This window comes from Varroa jacobsoni, unplaced genomic scaffold, assembly GCF_002532875.2.
Source record: "Varroa jacobsoni isolate VJ856 unplaced genomic scaffold, vjacob_1.0 contig00006, whole genome shotgun sequence".
Lineage (NCBI taxonomy): Eukaryota > Metazoa > Arthropoda > Arachnida > Mesostigmata > Varroidae > Varroa > Varroa jacobsoni.
Window position 1 is genome coordinate 1 of NW_019214394.1, and position 15,504 is coordinate 15,504.

At 39.1% G+C, this 15,504-nt stretch overlaps 1 protein-coding gene and 1 long non-coding RNA gene across 2 annotated transcripts in view; one reads left to right on the forward strand and one right to left on the reverse strand.

Moving 5' to 3' along the window:
* Window positions 1-27: 27 nt before the first annotated feature.
* LOC111270560 (uncharacterized) lies at window positions 28-5,507 on the reverse strand. Its single transcript, XR_002686349.2, has 3 exons — window positions 5,281-5,507; window positions 4,819-5,007; window positions 28-4,422 (listed from the first exon to the last, which is right to left on the reverse strand). It is a non-coding gene; the product is annotated as an uncharacterized LOC111270560 (long non-coding RNA).
* Window positions 5,508-7,075: 1,568 nt separating this feature from the next.
* Chd64 (transgelin calponin-3) overlaps window positions 7,076-15,504 on the forward strand; it is a 29,315-nt gene continuing 20,886 nt past the window's right edge. The window contains exon 1 of the mRNA XM_022850836.2: window positions 7,076-7,486. Coding sequence (XP_022706571.1) covers window positions 7,433-7,486 — 54 coding nt within the window. The 5' untranslated portion in view covers window positions 7,076-7,432. The remainder of the gene's footprint in view (window positions 7,487-15,504) is intronic.

A 15,504-nucleotide genomic window follows, 5' to 3' on the forward strand; every position in this document is an offset into this window, starting at 1 on the left:
AATAGTTATTTACCAACTTGGTTATAAACAACCATTACTCAACTAATTTTCCACCAATGTTTGGCTTACTTTCACTAGCGTTTTTCGTTAAAGCAAAAATTCTGCAGTTTAATCGAGCTGCATCTTAGGTGATTTTGCATTAATGTGCGGGAACTCGCTTTAAATAATAGGACAGCACTGCAAGTCTAACATCTCTAAACTGATGAAATGCTACTACTATTCGAACGTCTACTAGTGAGTACAATCTTACCTTGCCCTAGATAATTAATATGTATAAATGTATTTTATTTCTCAGTAAGTCGCCAGGTGGCATTCTCACAATAGATATCATCATTCGCGTGCCTCGGGATACTGTCGCATATCTGATACATATCTGAATACAACTACCGTCACGTTATATTTTTAACGCTGATTTTTCGAATTTGCATATGACCTAAAGAGGAGCAATCTAAACAAGTCCAGTTTTTATACATTTGCAGTTAAACCCCACTGCCTAATTGATTTTTCTTTTAAACTTCCATGAATCAACGCAAAAATGGGTGCACTATACATTTTAAAGACATTCAATTGCTATAGAACTTTTGAGGAATCTCCTTAAAGGATGCAGGAAAATTCAAAGCTTAAACTTCATACGTGCGCAAATCGTTGTAAAGACACGTTTTCAACATATTGACTTCTTAATATGCAATTTTTATACACTTCTGATAGTTCGCGATGGCGCTTCGTGTATATTGCACTTGAACATTTTCACTTTTCGAAAGTTTTGGAAGAACCCAACGTTTTGCTCTATAGCAGCTAGTCCCATCCCTATAGTGACTCAAACATTAATTGGCCTCTTTGAAATCGCTTGGTCTACATTGCTTTCTTTTAACGCACTTAGTTCGGTTATTCGTGATATTTATTATGAACCGAAATTTAATAAGTATTTCCGGTAAACTTGGGACTTGTTTAATGATACGTAAGTTATTTTTGAGAAATTTCTTAATAATCAAAATCAACCGAACAAACAGGCTATGCATATAATAAAATTCAGTTGCATTGCAGCCATGCAGTAAGTAAGGACTACTCTAAATAGACGAATAATTGACTACGAAGGGTAACCACTGTACAACCTTTAATCTCACAGCTACAGCACATTTTTGGCTGAACCGGATACTTTTACGTCCGTATCGAGACCACATAGCTATTACATTGAGATTCTGTTGTTTGGAGATTGGAAAACTTCGTACTTGTCTGTGTTATGAAGGGCTCTAGATGTTCGCCGATGCCAGAACTAATTTGAACGGATTAGTAGACAAACTTATTGCTCCTGTTTAGGTAACGTGTTTAACCGCTGAACATAAAGACGCGTGTTGGTCTGTAGTTGAAGCCGCGCGTCGATAGACTTTAGCTCATGTTGGGTACCAGCCTATGTCTAGGCTTAAGTACCGAATGCAAAACACAAAAAATGGTCTAAATATTACTCTCGAATGATGCGTACTTTTGCACGGTTAGAGGCAAACCACAAGTGTAATTTTTTAGTGGCGTGGACAACGTAAAGAAATGTTCACGAGCACAGTGGAGATGAAGTTCACGAAAAATTAACGGATCGTCTCCCAAAACGCTCCATTCTACTATTTGAACAATTTTCCTTAGATTAGGCGATTTCGTTCGTTCAACGGTAAAAGGTTTTCGTGGCAGAGTCGCAGGGTTTCGTCGTGAAGAGACGCAGACTAATAAGCGTCAATCGAAATTCCATAAACTGGCCCCAAAATAGTTCCGGTTGCTGACCAAACATAGAAATCATATAAAAGAACCTTTTTTATTTATTTTTTTTTTTTATAGGACTCAAGATAATACATTTAAAGTACACGTAGAGTGACACAAACCTCGCTACGGTATTACTCGCTAAATTTTGATGTTTTTAATTAGTAGTAAAAGGACATCCGACATTCGAGGATGTGCACCAAAGCCACGCTAACGTATAGAAGGGCTGTTTCTCGTGAATTTGAGGTAGCTAAAATTGACTCAAAATCAACTCGAAAAACACAAACGCTTCATGGGATTGCACTCAACGGCGCCCTCGTCTATCGAGGTTATGAAACGACGATTCAGTCTTTGCCCTTTAATGAATGCCTTGCTAGCTAGTAGGAAAATTTACGGAAGGCCGTACCAATCTATACATGGATGGTGCTGTAAGTCTCTAAATGTTATAACTACGCAGCATTCATTATAAATTAAGGAGCATTGCGAATTTTCGTGGACCAACCAAACCAACCAAGAATGAACATTTCGGTGTCCTTACGTAACTTCGCAAAAAACGCGGTAAGCAAATATTCATTTAGATCTATCGAGAGTTAGTCATGTATGTTCATACGAAATATGGTTGTGCAATAATTTTCTAATCTAACTGATAAAAGTGAACATAATTTTATATTAATTCTAAATAGCTGTTATAAGTCCTTTGCTTCACCGTTCGAAACGCATCTATTCTGTCTGTGTGGTTGCGAATTGTAGCATATGCGTCCCATAAGGCAAATGAGTTTCTGTGTAATTAAAATTTTGCGCTTCTTAATTTAATATTACCTTTACATTTATTAACTATAACAATCCATGCGTATGATCTTTCTTAATATAAGACTCGTGGAAATATATTTTAAGGTTTTTATTGTGAAAATGAGTACCCTCTAGTATGCACTTTCCATTACAATGCTTCCTTATCGGGTTAAGTTCACCTATTGTAGTTAACCAGAACCATTAGGAGCGCTTCCAATGTTATTTGGATTTTTAGCATAATTATATAACGCTAAGCGAGTTCATCTGGGCTTTTTCAGTAAATAAAAAAAGCAGGATTTCACTTACGTTGTTAGCTAATTAAGCGACTATGTATACGAAATTACTGCGTATGATTTCCCTTATCCCTTGACAATTTTTTTATTCTTTTACCGCGAGGATTTCTAGTCTAGCGCCTTGTTCAGACAGTTCTTGAGAATACCTCATCAAATGTACGGTTACGAATTTCATTTAGTAAATTGAATATCACGGAAATGGTAGTTCATAGAAGCAAAACCCAAATAAAAACAAAATAAAGCGATACAAAAGTAATCTTTTTTTCTAGAGCGGCACAGATCACCTTTGTCATGCGCGGCCTGGCATGGAAAATCTGCCTTAACTTTTGGTTTAGGCGTACCTCCCGGAGCCCCCAATTCTTTCTTTGTTCCATATTAATGTAGAGACTCTACCTTTTTGTGTAATTCTGTAGTGACTACGGCTGCGCGGTAGCACAAGATGCAAATTAGAATTAACAAGTCGTATATGCTTAAGCTGTACTAAGCTGTAATTAAGCTTCCTAATTTCTCAAGCCAATACAATCAAAAGGAGACCATTGATATGAAGTGGCTAAGAACATAATTGCATCCATGAATTATTTGCCGATAGCTTTTTTAGAAGAGCTTTCAGGCCGTTCCCAGATAACAAATCGGTGTATGATGTCTCTTTAAATCTAACATGCCATCTTAAAATTTAACAAACTATATAGAACAATTATCCGAGTGATCGGACCTACGCCTTACACGATACAAATATACCGAACTGCTTGGCTTTAAAAAAAGACATATTGAACTACATTTTCTACATGCATTGAACGAACAATCTAATACTGATATACTATGTAATACTAAGTCCAAAATTCGCTGTCCTTCGCCTTTTCAAGGTGGTTTCTATGATCTAATGGTGCGGGATTAATTTTGCATTGTAATATAATATAGATAATATTGAATAATAATATAGATTGCGCATACTATAAATGCTAAAAAAGGTAGATGATAAACAGTACAATGTATTTGAAAGTTCTTATCTGTCGCTTTAAAAAAAGATTATAGTTCTGGCTCCGAGTTTTTTTGACAATGGCTACAAATTAGAGGCATAAAATCGACAAGTTTAATTTAGAAATCGTTCAGAATTTCGTTTCGAATGAAAAGTTCTCGGAAACAAACAGGTGTTTGTTTCATGCACCTCAAGTGGCTTGCGTGCTCAGTTATCACGCGAATGAATGCGTGAGCGAGTGAACTAAAACCACTGCAAATACAAAAGCAAGTTTTCGCTCGACAAACATGATTGTTAAATTATCGAGTTCGACAGAACTGTATGCCAAGCCCCCTTTCCTTTCATTCTTCTGAAGTTAACTCATTTCTGTCATCTATCATTTGAACGGGGCTCCACACATAAATGCATTTTTCTGTCATCACGGCCCAAATTAGGATGAGAGTAATATTCTAGATCATCCGCAACGTACTAAAGTAGGTTGGTTATGCATGCGCGTCTCTTTCGGTCGCAATCCGATTTTGCTTGTCGAAGCAAATAATACATTTTTTGCGTGATCCATGAGCGCAGTTTCACATGTACAATGCGCGGAAAAACATGTCCAAATAAGGCGCTGTTGCGCTGCAAATGGAAACAGCAATCGAAATAGTTTCTGCCTGTGAAAATTGTTGTAGTTGCAATTTATGTATGAGAACTACAAATCTTTTATAAACATTACATTTGCAAAACCTATGATACCCGTGACAACGCATTCTTATTTGATTCAAACCTTTCCCTATAGAGGAAAAAAGCTTAAATCAACTTTCTAGTTTTATAACCAATCTAGTGTGTCGATATGGCTATTGGGTCCAATTGGGTACGCTAAGTTCTGAATGGGTTACTACGACGCCTCAAATGAGGAATATTTGGAAAATATAATACATATAAACTAAAAAAGTGTGTGTTTGCCCTTCCATAACTCAAATGAACTACAAAATTAATGAGCAAAAAATATGAATAAATAACTGACACACATACCGAAAAAGAAGCTGATGAATAAATAACATTTTAGTGCTCGCTGTTGGCTGAAGGTTGTCGCTTATCGCAAATTAGCGGCTAGGGAAGAGTTTCAATACGGCTATTCGCTTAGACAATACTTGACTATACAACCGTACCTTCTTCTTTAAATAATGTGCCGCATGAAGCACAGTGCTCCCATCGCATTCCCTATATAACAGCGAATAAGTTCCACATAAGTGGAGTCGATTAATAATGGCCTCACCGGACCTAGCACGATTCTGTATACGTGTCGTCGCCTTATTGAGCATTTCCTATCACAAACGCTAGACTGTTTTCCTAAGCGTGCATTATGAGACCGTGCGGATTACCAGTAACAAAATGTGTGTGTATGAGCATCCAACATATCTAAAATGATTTTTAATATTTCAGAAAACGCTCGAATATTAATAACCAGTATTAGAAATTCAACTCTCCGCTTACATGCTCCATCGACTTCGCCTGATGAAAATTTTGCTTGCACCGTAGTGAGAGCGAATGTACCAGTTACCATGTTGTAGATCAACAGATAGATGCTGCCAAAAGTGGGTTCTGTCCATCAGCCTGCCAATGTAAAAGCATCTACAACAGCACAGTGTACAATAACAATAAGTGTGTCAATTTTGTTTACCATAATATACTGAATTTTAACACTTAAAAACTTTCTCATACAGACAGCATTAATAGTATGAATAAACGTTTTAATAGCATAAATTAATTAGTAGATTTCATACACTCTGTTTTGTATATTTGTCATTTAAAATATCAACAACATTTGTTCTTATTTGCAATATATGGGCATTATTGGCCAATGAGAGTTTCGATAAAACAGAGATGGACGAATTTTGACAGCTGTGGCAAACTAAAATGTCTGCAGAATTTATTTTAGGTTTAGAACAAAGTACTCGGCCCGTTATGGAATAACTTTAATTATTTTTCATTTTACGTGGAAATATTGGGTTCGTGCGGAGCTCGAATTATGAAAAAAATTTCAGATTTTATGAAATATATTTTGTCAGCCGTCACATGATTGTTACAATAGAAAATAATCCTGAAATACCTCGATGAAAGCTGCTATAAGTATGTAAAGCATTTAAAGCATATAGAAGCATATAATACTTATATTTCGCACTGTATAATATACGAAGGATTCTGACGAAGATTCAGGTAAGTACACGGCTTTCAGGGGCAGGTTTATTAAGTTCATATTCATGGTAATTTTCCATTAGAGTATGATGTGAGGAATCAGTACATGCAAAACCGTCTTCAAACAGATTACTACGGAACAAATCGATTTCATTCGAATATATTTTACAATTAGTGAGTTTTAAGTTTGTTCAGCAACTCAAATCTTCGTATGTACCAAATATCTTACATAAGAGTACCCGTTTAAACCTTACACCGGATTCTTCTCTGCATTTGTTACAGTTTTTTTGCCATATGTATCAGTTTTGCTATGTACTGTCAACGGACAAGCCTGAGAATACTGTCTCACTTTACCAAATACCTAAACGATATCAGTGAAAATCAACATCGTCGTTGCTATAAGCTTAAGATAGCTAGCTAGACAATTGTCTTGTGTAATTGAGATGCACCATTTTACAGATGATCACTTTCGTCGCGTATTGATATACTGCGGCGTGGCCTCCTCTCTACAAATCTAATTATGTTGGCGGTTGCCGTCGCGCCTGACGTGTTGTCTCCATCCGACAATTCGGCATACCAACATACCTTCTTAAGCACTTCTGCCATCCAACCATTATCCATCCAATTATCTAACTGACCTACCCAGGGACCTAATATCGTCTTATTACGATGCTTTGGAGCGCCGTCCTTTACTATCAGCGCAGTTTTTTTTAGTCGTCGGTAGCAACACTGTGAATCTGTGTCTCTCTGCTGTGCGTGAGAGAAGGTGGTTTTCAACATGCGTTTCGTCGCGACTGCCAAGCGTCAAGGTCGCCCTGACAGTGGCCGCTCCCTGCGTTCGTTTGCCCTCACTCAATTTAGCAATTGCCTTTACTGCGCCCGCTGAACTGTCACTCATAGCGTATGCCATCATCCTCTCTTTCGGACATGCGTGCAGTTCTATATGTATGCCGGCACGTAAACATCAGCAGCGCCCTCTATGGCCCCGTTTGGAAGCAAGACCCTGACAGCAACAAGGGGGAGGTCCAATGAAGGCCCTCGAAGTGATAGGGGTGACGTCAGTGCTGGTTCATGGCGCCGCCGCTGCCGCCGCAGCCCGTCGCTTATTCTCTTGCCGCCGAACGGAGAGATGTGCTCGGCCACGATGGACTATCCACAACTACAATAATAGCAGTACCAGCCATAGTGGTAGCATTACGAGTTGTGCCGTTGACGGACGTGGTTCTAGTGTTCGTTCATTCACAGATTGTCTGTCTGTTTATGAGTGGAGTGCCCTATCGCAGCGCGTAGAGCAGTGACAGCAATATAATTGGCATCGCTTTGACTGATGAATGAACTCTGAGTAACGGGATTTGTTCGATAGAAGGAACGAAGCTTCGAACGACAAACACAACAAAGCCAAAAGACAATATCTGATTAGGGAAATCACTTCCTGATACTATAGTTAATAATGGCAGAGAACCGTGCTCCAAAGAGTGGACTCGCGGCTGAGGCCCAAAAAAAGGTAGGTGATGAACGCTGAAAAACAGACAGCGAAACTAAGCTAAGTCAAGCCAACGGAATCGTATTTGTGTAGTACTATGAGATGTTACAAACGTGCTTGCCTTCTTCTGGCTGCTCTGCTGTCGCAATCTGCGTGCGTGTATTATAAATAAACTGCCTGTGGTTACGTTAGGCGTGATTGTTTTTGACTGAGCGCGTGTTTGTGCGCGGATAGCTCAAAAACTGTAATTGTTACTTTATCCCCCTGCGGGTACAGTTTTGTCGTTTACCATGTTCTGCCGTTTCCCTGACCACAAATAGCCACACGTCACTGCTACTGGCGGAACGGATGCAACGCATCTGCTGGGATGTTGATTCGGTGAAGCGCCATGTCATCGTCGTCATGAATCGATTGCGCGAAATAGTGACATCATACGATTGTGCGATTGGTCCATGGACTAAATATTAAACAAGTGATTTGCTACGCTGGCGATTTTTCTAGCTCTTAGGTGTAATAATCCTTATTAATAACGAAGACACCGTATGTGGGACATTTTTAAATTCGATGTACGTGCTTTAACTGTTCGCATTTCTGATACCTTTTTTCTGTGTAGGTCGAGTCAGTTTTCAAAGCGTTTCCTCAGTAAAATTGGTGCTTACTTTCCAACCTTCCCTGTTGATAAGTTCGATTCGAATAAAACAAGATGTGATTTTTTTTGTACTACGCTGGGTACATAAACATGTTATTACATTTGTGTGATTTTTTGTATTACGCTATGCACATAAGCACGTTATTACATTTATTATTAGTTGTAGATAATACATCGGAAGTACGATTTGAATAAAAAATGTGATTTTTTTGTATTACGCTGGGTACATAAACAATACGCTGGGTACAAAGTTCTTATATTCACTGTTACTCAACCACTATATACCACTTATTATTATTCTTATTATTATTTATAATATAATTAATTTATAATATAATAAAATACGGTAGATCAGAATAGCCGAAAATTAAATATAATCATATTTTCTTAATCATAATCAGCTTAGCTGAACTTATTTCTTATATGTTGGCGTGGTAGCTTGAAATGAATCCGCTGGTGAAAAAGCGAGGGGCCGCCGGTTCAAGCCCCGTCAGTGACACATATTGCATGACAGGTATGAGTAAGCAAAGAAATATATTTTAAATGTCTCTCACCTAAGGCACTCTTGGATGTTTCAAATCTGTATGAATAATAGTTATTTTTTTAATCTCTCAATAATATGTATAAAGATTATAGTTTGCCATAACCAACTATGTAATCTGGATATAAAAACATGCATTAGTCTGGAACTCATTCCGTGTTTTAGGACATTCGCTTTGCGTTGCTCCATTAGGCAACTATTAGACGTAACTATGCTTAAATTACGTTACGTGACGCAGGCTACAGTAGCATATATCTACCAAAGTTAAAGTTTGCGGCGGTCAAGATAGATCTTTGGTAACATACCAAAAGCTCTTTACTGCGGTAACGCCTTCAGATTTAACACAGCAGGTATGTAACGCCAATACAACTGCGTCTTATAATGAACGCTGCCGTGTATAGCCATGATCAACATTAGTAGCCGTAGAGATTCTGTTATCGAAAAACTCAATCCTGAGTTTTCCCAATGAAAACAAGAAAGAGTGTTGGTTCTGGAGATGTGAGCGCGAGCTCCCCATCGCACAAGTCGGCCAGCTGTCTTTCTTTGAGTACTAATTCGCATGATTTATAAAGTGTCTGGCCTCTAGCCCAAAGAAGGTCACTACACATTCACGGGTTGAAAATGGGATTGTTTATATTGTACGTTATGCCTTTGTTTTTCTGCCTTGTTTCTTCTGTTATTGAGGCACATAACAAATCAGGTCAGTCGTATACTTTCGTTCAGCTCAAGTGTGGTGCTTAAGTTCACATTCGCGCATATAAGAGATCATACGCCTGACGTTTCCGTTCACAAAGACGGTTCACGGCCATTTTATTCGTCCCTGAACCATACCATGAGTCAAACGAAGTTCGGAAACGACCAGACAGAAATAATAGAATTCGAGGTAAAAAAAAAGCGAGTCATAGAAGCGGCAGCAGTAGTGAACCGCGGGCTATTATTAAGTAGTGGCAGAGTCCACGTTCGATCCTTGGGGCGTAGGCAAGTGTACGACCGGCAGGTCCACAGAAGGTCTATGCTCAACTAAACGAACGTATTAATTATGCAACTGTCATTCGTGTCCGTGCTAACCGTTCAAAGCAGCGGGAATTTAAGCATATGAATGAGTCACACCAATCGGAAAGCGGCAGACGACGTCCGCATAAAACACTGGGTAATAACGAAGTTCAATAGTGAGGAGCGCATTTTCGCCAATCGAGACAGGAAAGCAAAATTGCTAAGTGGCACCACCGCCTCACTTTAACACTCATAACATTTTATACTTTATGTGTGTCAATAAAAATATTTTTTTTTTTCAAAAAATGAATAACCTGTACTGGAGTTTAAACTTCATACCCGTTGCGTCACATGTTACAATACATCTTGGTTACAGCCCCCTTGGTTACAGTCTCAGCTCGTTCAGTCTACAAAAGCTTTGATCACAATGTATGTCTTTCGCGTCATTTGGGAAGATCGCGCAGTGGAGAACTACGAATAAGCCTCCTCTCTAAAAGGAGCACTGGGACTACACACCATGTCTCAAAATCGCCTCGTGTATCTCCTAGTCCTAGACCCGACTTGTCGCTTTGAGTTCTCAGTAACTGAAATCGCTATGATAGATTGGAATTTCTTTGTCCCGAATGTGATAACGAGTAGAAAGGGTCGAACTTCCTAAATAGACAATATATTGACACTTGCTTTAGGTTCCATAGTATATTCGAAACTAGATTTCCATGACCCCGACGATATATGTGCTCCAGATTGTGACAAGATCCACACTGCGCGGTGACCCATCGTACCATCTTTACGAAGACTGGCAAATACTTCAAAGTAGCTTTGTAAACTCAATAAGACTCGGATAACCCATATGACAGGATGTGTCTTTGTATGGCTGTGTATACCCTCTTTGATACTGGGATACAAAAATTGTCGACCCGTATTTATATTTAAGTTTGAATGAAGATTATGAGTACTACCAGCAAATGTAAATAAATAAAATTTGATTTAATGCGGTTAGGTTGAATGCCTCGGCAAGCAAGCGTTTGCTGTCGCAAAAGGTGTGTTAAGATTATTTTGAACTAAAAACATGACTAACATGAACTAGTTCATGTATGTATTGGTAGATATTACCTAGATTTTGTTCGGATCAGGAATTTGCATCCGGCAAATGGTAAAAGAGGGCAACGAATAATTTTTCGTAAACCCCAGAAGCCCGTACAAAAATGGCAACGTTCAACAGCTAAAGCTTTTAACTTAAACTACCATTTTTCTTCAATATGCTGCTAGTTCTAATAGGAGGCGCGCTAGAAAAACACAATGAGGATCGTTTTGTGATTTCGCTGAAAATTACCCTCACAGAGTAGGAGTAATGATGATTTTTCTCCTCGTCACAAATGGGGATTGGCACAAAATGTTGACATTATAGATTCTGTCAAATGGACGGTTTCTGTCGTTTGGTCGATACGTACCTTCAAGCAGCAGTTCGTCTATCCTCAGCGTACAATAAAGGACTTTTGAACTTTTAACCAGTTGTTGTTGTCACTGTGAAAATTGTCACAGCTCTGAGATGACTAACTAGGTTTTTCAGAGCAGTCGAAGCATAATACTTAGGAACTCGAAATATTCTGATGTAATTTCCGCGAGAACTAGTTCGGGCGCAAGCATCACGTCCCTTCTTGCAGTCGATATTTAGCTTATACATATAGATTATCGCTTATGGCTAGTTTGGCGTACACAGCATTATGCTGGTGGGAATTCGCTGAATGCCTCTTCTCGCATAAAGAGTAGACACACAATATGTCAGCTTCGGTGCGGCGCTCAGCAAAAAAATAGGAAAAGTTTACTTTTTTTTTCTCCGTATGGTGGCACCAAGCTCTTAATAGCTGCACGTCTTAAGTGTAAGGTTCCACAGAAACCATTACCCCCCGGTCACATTTTTCGCTCTTCACACGTTTGCTTACCAAAGTAAGTGTCCACACACAGATCTATATGTACATATATGGTTCGTCGTGGAGAGCTTTCAGCATTAAAGAAGCAGCCCTTCTCCAATGCTTCAGAAACAAAATCTTGCAACTCTTAGTAGTTTTGAAGTAGACATGAGTTAATGGAAAAGCTAATTTAGACGAATTTGATTACGTGTTTTTATGGCAAATCGTGTGCTATATAAATGATATCAATGGGTTATTTGTATGAACACTGGTAGAACGCGGAAAAACATGTGTGACGACAGATAATCAATAACAATTTTGGAGACAAAGATTTATATGAAGTATTTGTCTCGGTATTTAAGCGCGTTAGAAGGGTTTTCCCTTTGTGGTACGTGTGGTCTTAGTCAAATTATGCTCTGAAATAGTATTCGGGCAAATATATTTGATGTTTAGTCACCACTTTTATCTAGCATACCGATGGCAAGGGAATATCAAACATTTACTACAAATACGTCATTAACGTCAATAGGCAAAACAACACTTACCATAAATAAAATCAAATACTTTCGGAATATTTTCACTAGATATCTTGCTAAGCGTATAACACAATGCAATATAAATATAATTTTAGTTTCATGCAGGCACAACACAGACAGCCTAGGGGCTCAATAACGAATGTTGATGAGCGACCATCCCACTAATAAACAATTATGCCTCATGAGGGCCCAATTATATGACGTGATGCTAGTATTGTGCCATGGCACAATAACGTCGCTATGGAAACGTCTTGTGGAAAGCAATTCCACAGGTTTCTATAGAACAGGGGAGAGGATTACAAATGCGAGAAAAAGTTAGCCTCAATGGACGACCCGCCATCCTAGCAGGTTTTAGACTTTGAATAATATTTCTCGAGTAATATTTCGTATGTCATTGTATCGGTATTGTCGATTTCTCGGTGGTCACTGTGGGTCCGCTGTGTCTTCAATAGGAGACCAGCTCTTGGGAGAATGAATCGCGATTGTGTTAGTCGACTTTCGTATACGGTAAACGTAATATTAATATTTGTAGAAGCAAATCTGACGACGCAGCAATTCTTCATCGAGTTTTTGAACGTCAGCAGCTGCGATTTGTCTCAGTGCGGAGGTCGTTGCAGATTAGTTTCATCATATATAAAAGTTACTAGAAGGTGAACAACCTAAATGTTAGGTTAGTGACTTCCAGAAACTGATAGACCAACCTATACTGGCCTACTATATACCAACCTATATATAATACTGGATGATTTCGTCGTACGTATGGGACAGGGTCGGATGCTGTCAAATTCAAATGGTCCGCAGGTCTGCCGGATAGATACATATTGGATGAGGTAGCCGGAAGGTGACTGGTGGTCTAGAAACCATCCCACAACCTTGTTACTGTCTGTTTGGAATTCAGTAGTAAATAGGTGAGCTAATATTGACGATTGTGCACCTGGGGCAACGATGGGAGGGTGAAAACAGAGACATCACCTCGTCCTTTAGGACGCCAGGCCAAATATCATCGAGTCTGTTACATCGATGCAATCACATACAATATATGAGTACAGGCAATACCGATTTAATGGACAAACGAAGGAGGATAAAAGGACAAAACGAAGTAGGATAGGAAATAATACACAAAATGGTGGCCACAATAATAAGTTAAGAGGGACATATTTCACCGCTATGTAGATTTTCGCAGCTCATATGCGTAGTTCGACTTCTCGCGGAATACAGATCTTCTTGTCTGTTCCATAACTATTTCATGTTGAACGAAAAATTCTAACTATTATGATGCCTTTCTTGTAGTAAACAAGGACACACAAAGTTAGACCGCTAAATAGCATAAAAGACTCCAACCGAAAGGATTGCTGCGACTTCAGCGAACGCTAGTCACATTCAAACGCAGCTATTAGTTTTAATTAATCAGTGGTAAGTATGTATAGATTAACACCATATGTCTTAGATTTGATAGTCTTACTGCAGCGCTTTACGGTTAACCTTGAAAACTAACATAGAGACCTTTACATCTAATCGGCCAAAAAAAAACAACGAACGATTTGTCGAATTTCCAGATTACACTTGGACTTAAATCGTGGACTCGCAGACCAATGTAAGGCCTTACGTAAAATCTTTGTCAAAACAATCCGAATTTCAAAGCTGGTTGAATCAAGTTAGGTACGAATTAATGAGGTAGCTAATAGAACGTGCACGATAATACGCTCGATTCTGGTCGAAGCATATAATGCTACACATACATTAGTTTCGCCATGGTAGTAGGGACATGAAAGAACACAACAATTGAGTTGTCACCACCTAGCCGGCGTTTCGAAATGATAGGATGTAATTTGCGTGCGTATCCTTAGCATAGACCTGTTTTCTTAGCCTACTCAACGTCTCTTTCAGCGTGTGCTCGTCTTGCACGTTTTCGCACTTTTCTAATAAAAATCTGAAAATTGTCTACGATAAAAATATGGCGTTCTGCAACGGAGGATTGCAGTTACAAAGATAGCCTCGAATAATAAAGAATGATATATTTTATTCGTTTAATTACTATTGGTCGTGCTAATGGCTCCTTTCCAGTAGTCTAATATGGGCTGCGCTGTATCGAATATTTTTCGAAGTCGTCATGTCATCTCAATGCAGTACTTCGCCCTTCGAAGCCAGACCATGTCTTCGCCTTGGTTTGTTTGTGGGTTTTGCCAATTGAGCTCCTAATTATAATAACTCCTACTAAGAGTAACTAATAGTACATGAACTACAAACCTTCTAATTAGGGTATCAACTAAGGCCGTCAATTGCAAAAGCGTGTTGCCGGAGGTCCGAGAATTTTTCCAGACTTTGACGACATTATCTAGCATGAGGCAAAGAATACATTGTTAGCTTGTTGTGAGCATATACATGATGTTTGCGTTGCTGTTAACGGCCAGCAGCTACACAAGCCAAAGTTACTTACTGGCCGACTGAAAAAGCGTTAGGTATCGAATCGACTGGGAAGGGAACGAAAACGCAAGTAAAAATTGCATGACACTTTATGACAAAACTTGAACAGAGTTTTAACTTAAACGATGCCCGGAATAAAGACGAAGTCAAATTAGCCGATAGCTTTCGGAGGGTTTGTCCAGCTAGCATTTGAATGGCTCAATAAATTTGACCGTTGAATTCAAAGGGGCTATGTCTTTTCCCTACTTCCTACTAGACTTTCTACAGCGCTAGCAGCAAAACTAGAATACATATCATCTAATAGAATCGAATGTGATGCCGGTGTCTTGAGTTTAGCAAACGAGGGGACCTTTCGCCATTCACACAAATCCTCTGCCCGTGTTCATTTTCTAGCTTAGCTTTGATCGACTACGTAGACAGCATCGTTGGCGAGGGCCCGACTGGGGCTACGATAGTCGGCCTCGGCCGGAAAAATGATCGGGTGCTCAGTGAAAAGTTTGACTCACTTTCTCATTGATGGTCGTCATTTCGTGTCCGTGGTTTCACTTATAACAATAATCGTAAAAAAAAAATAAAACATAGTTACGGTTAAATTTCTCTCCTTCCAAGTAGGCGAAGAAGAGCAAAACCAAGAAAATAATGTTATCATTGTTACCATAAAGACGCAAGAAAGCATAAAGATCTCAAAAGTGATATAGCAAATCTGCTCGCCGGTATGCTCACTTTGACTTTTCTTTACTCCTCCTTTTTTTGTCATTTTTTTCCTTTCTTACATCTTGTATGGCCTATGAAGTGAGTCGGACTGTGGCCGTTGCGCGAACGGCATACAGCTGCGTGTCAGTGCCCAGCACGTCATTTTGTTGACCACTAATGCTGTACAAGATCAAAAGCCAAAAGTTTAAGAAGTAGGAACGAAGGAGTCTTTTACCGAAAATGTGATTCTCCTACGGCTGTGGTGGTCGGAGCTGCTATTGTTGTTGCCCTTC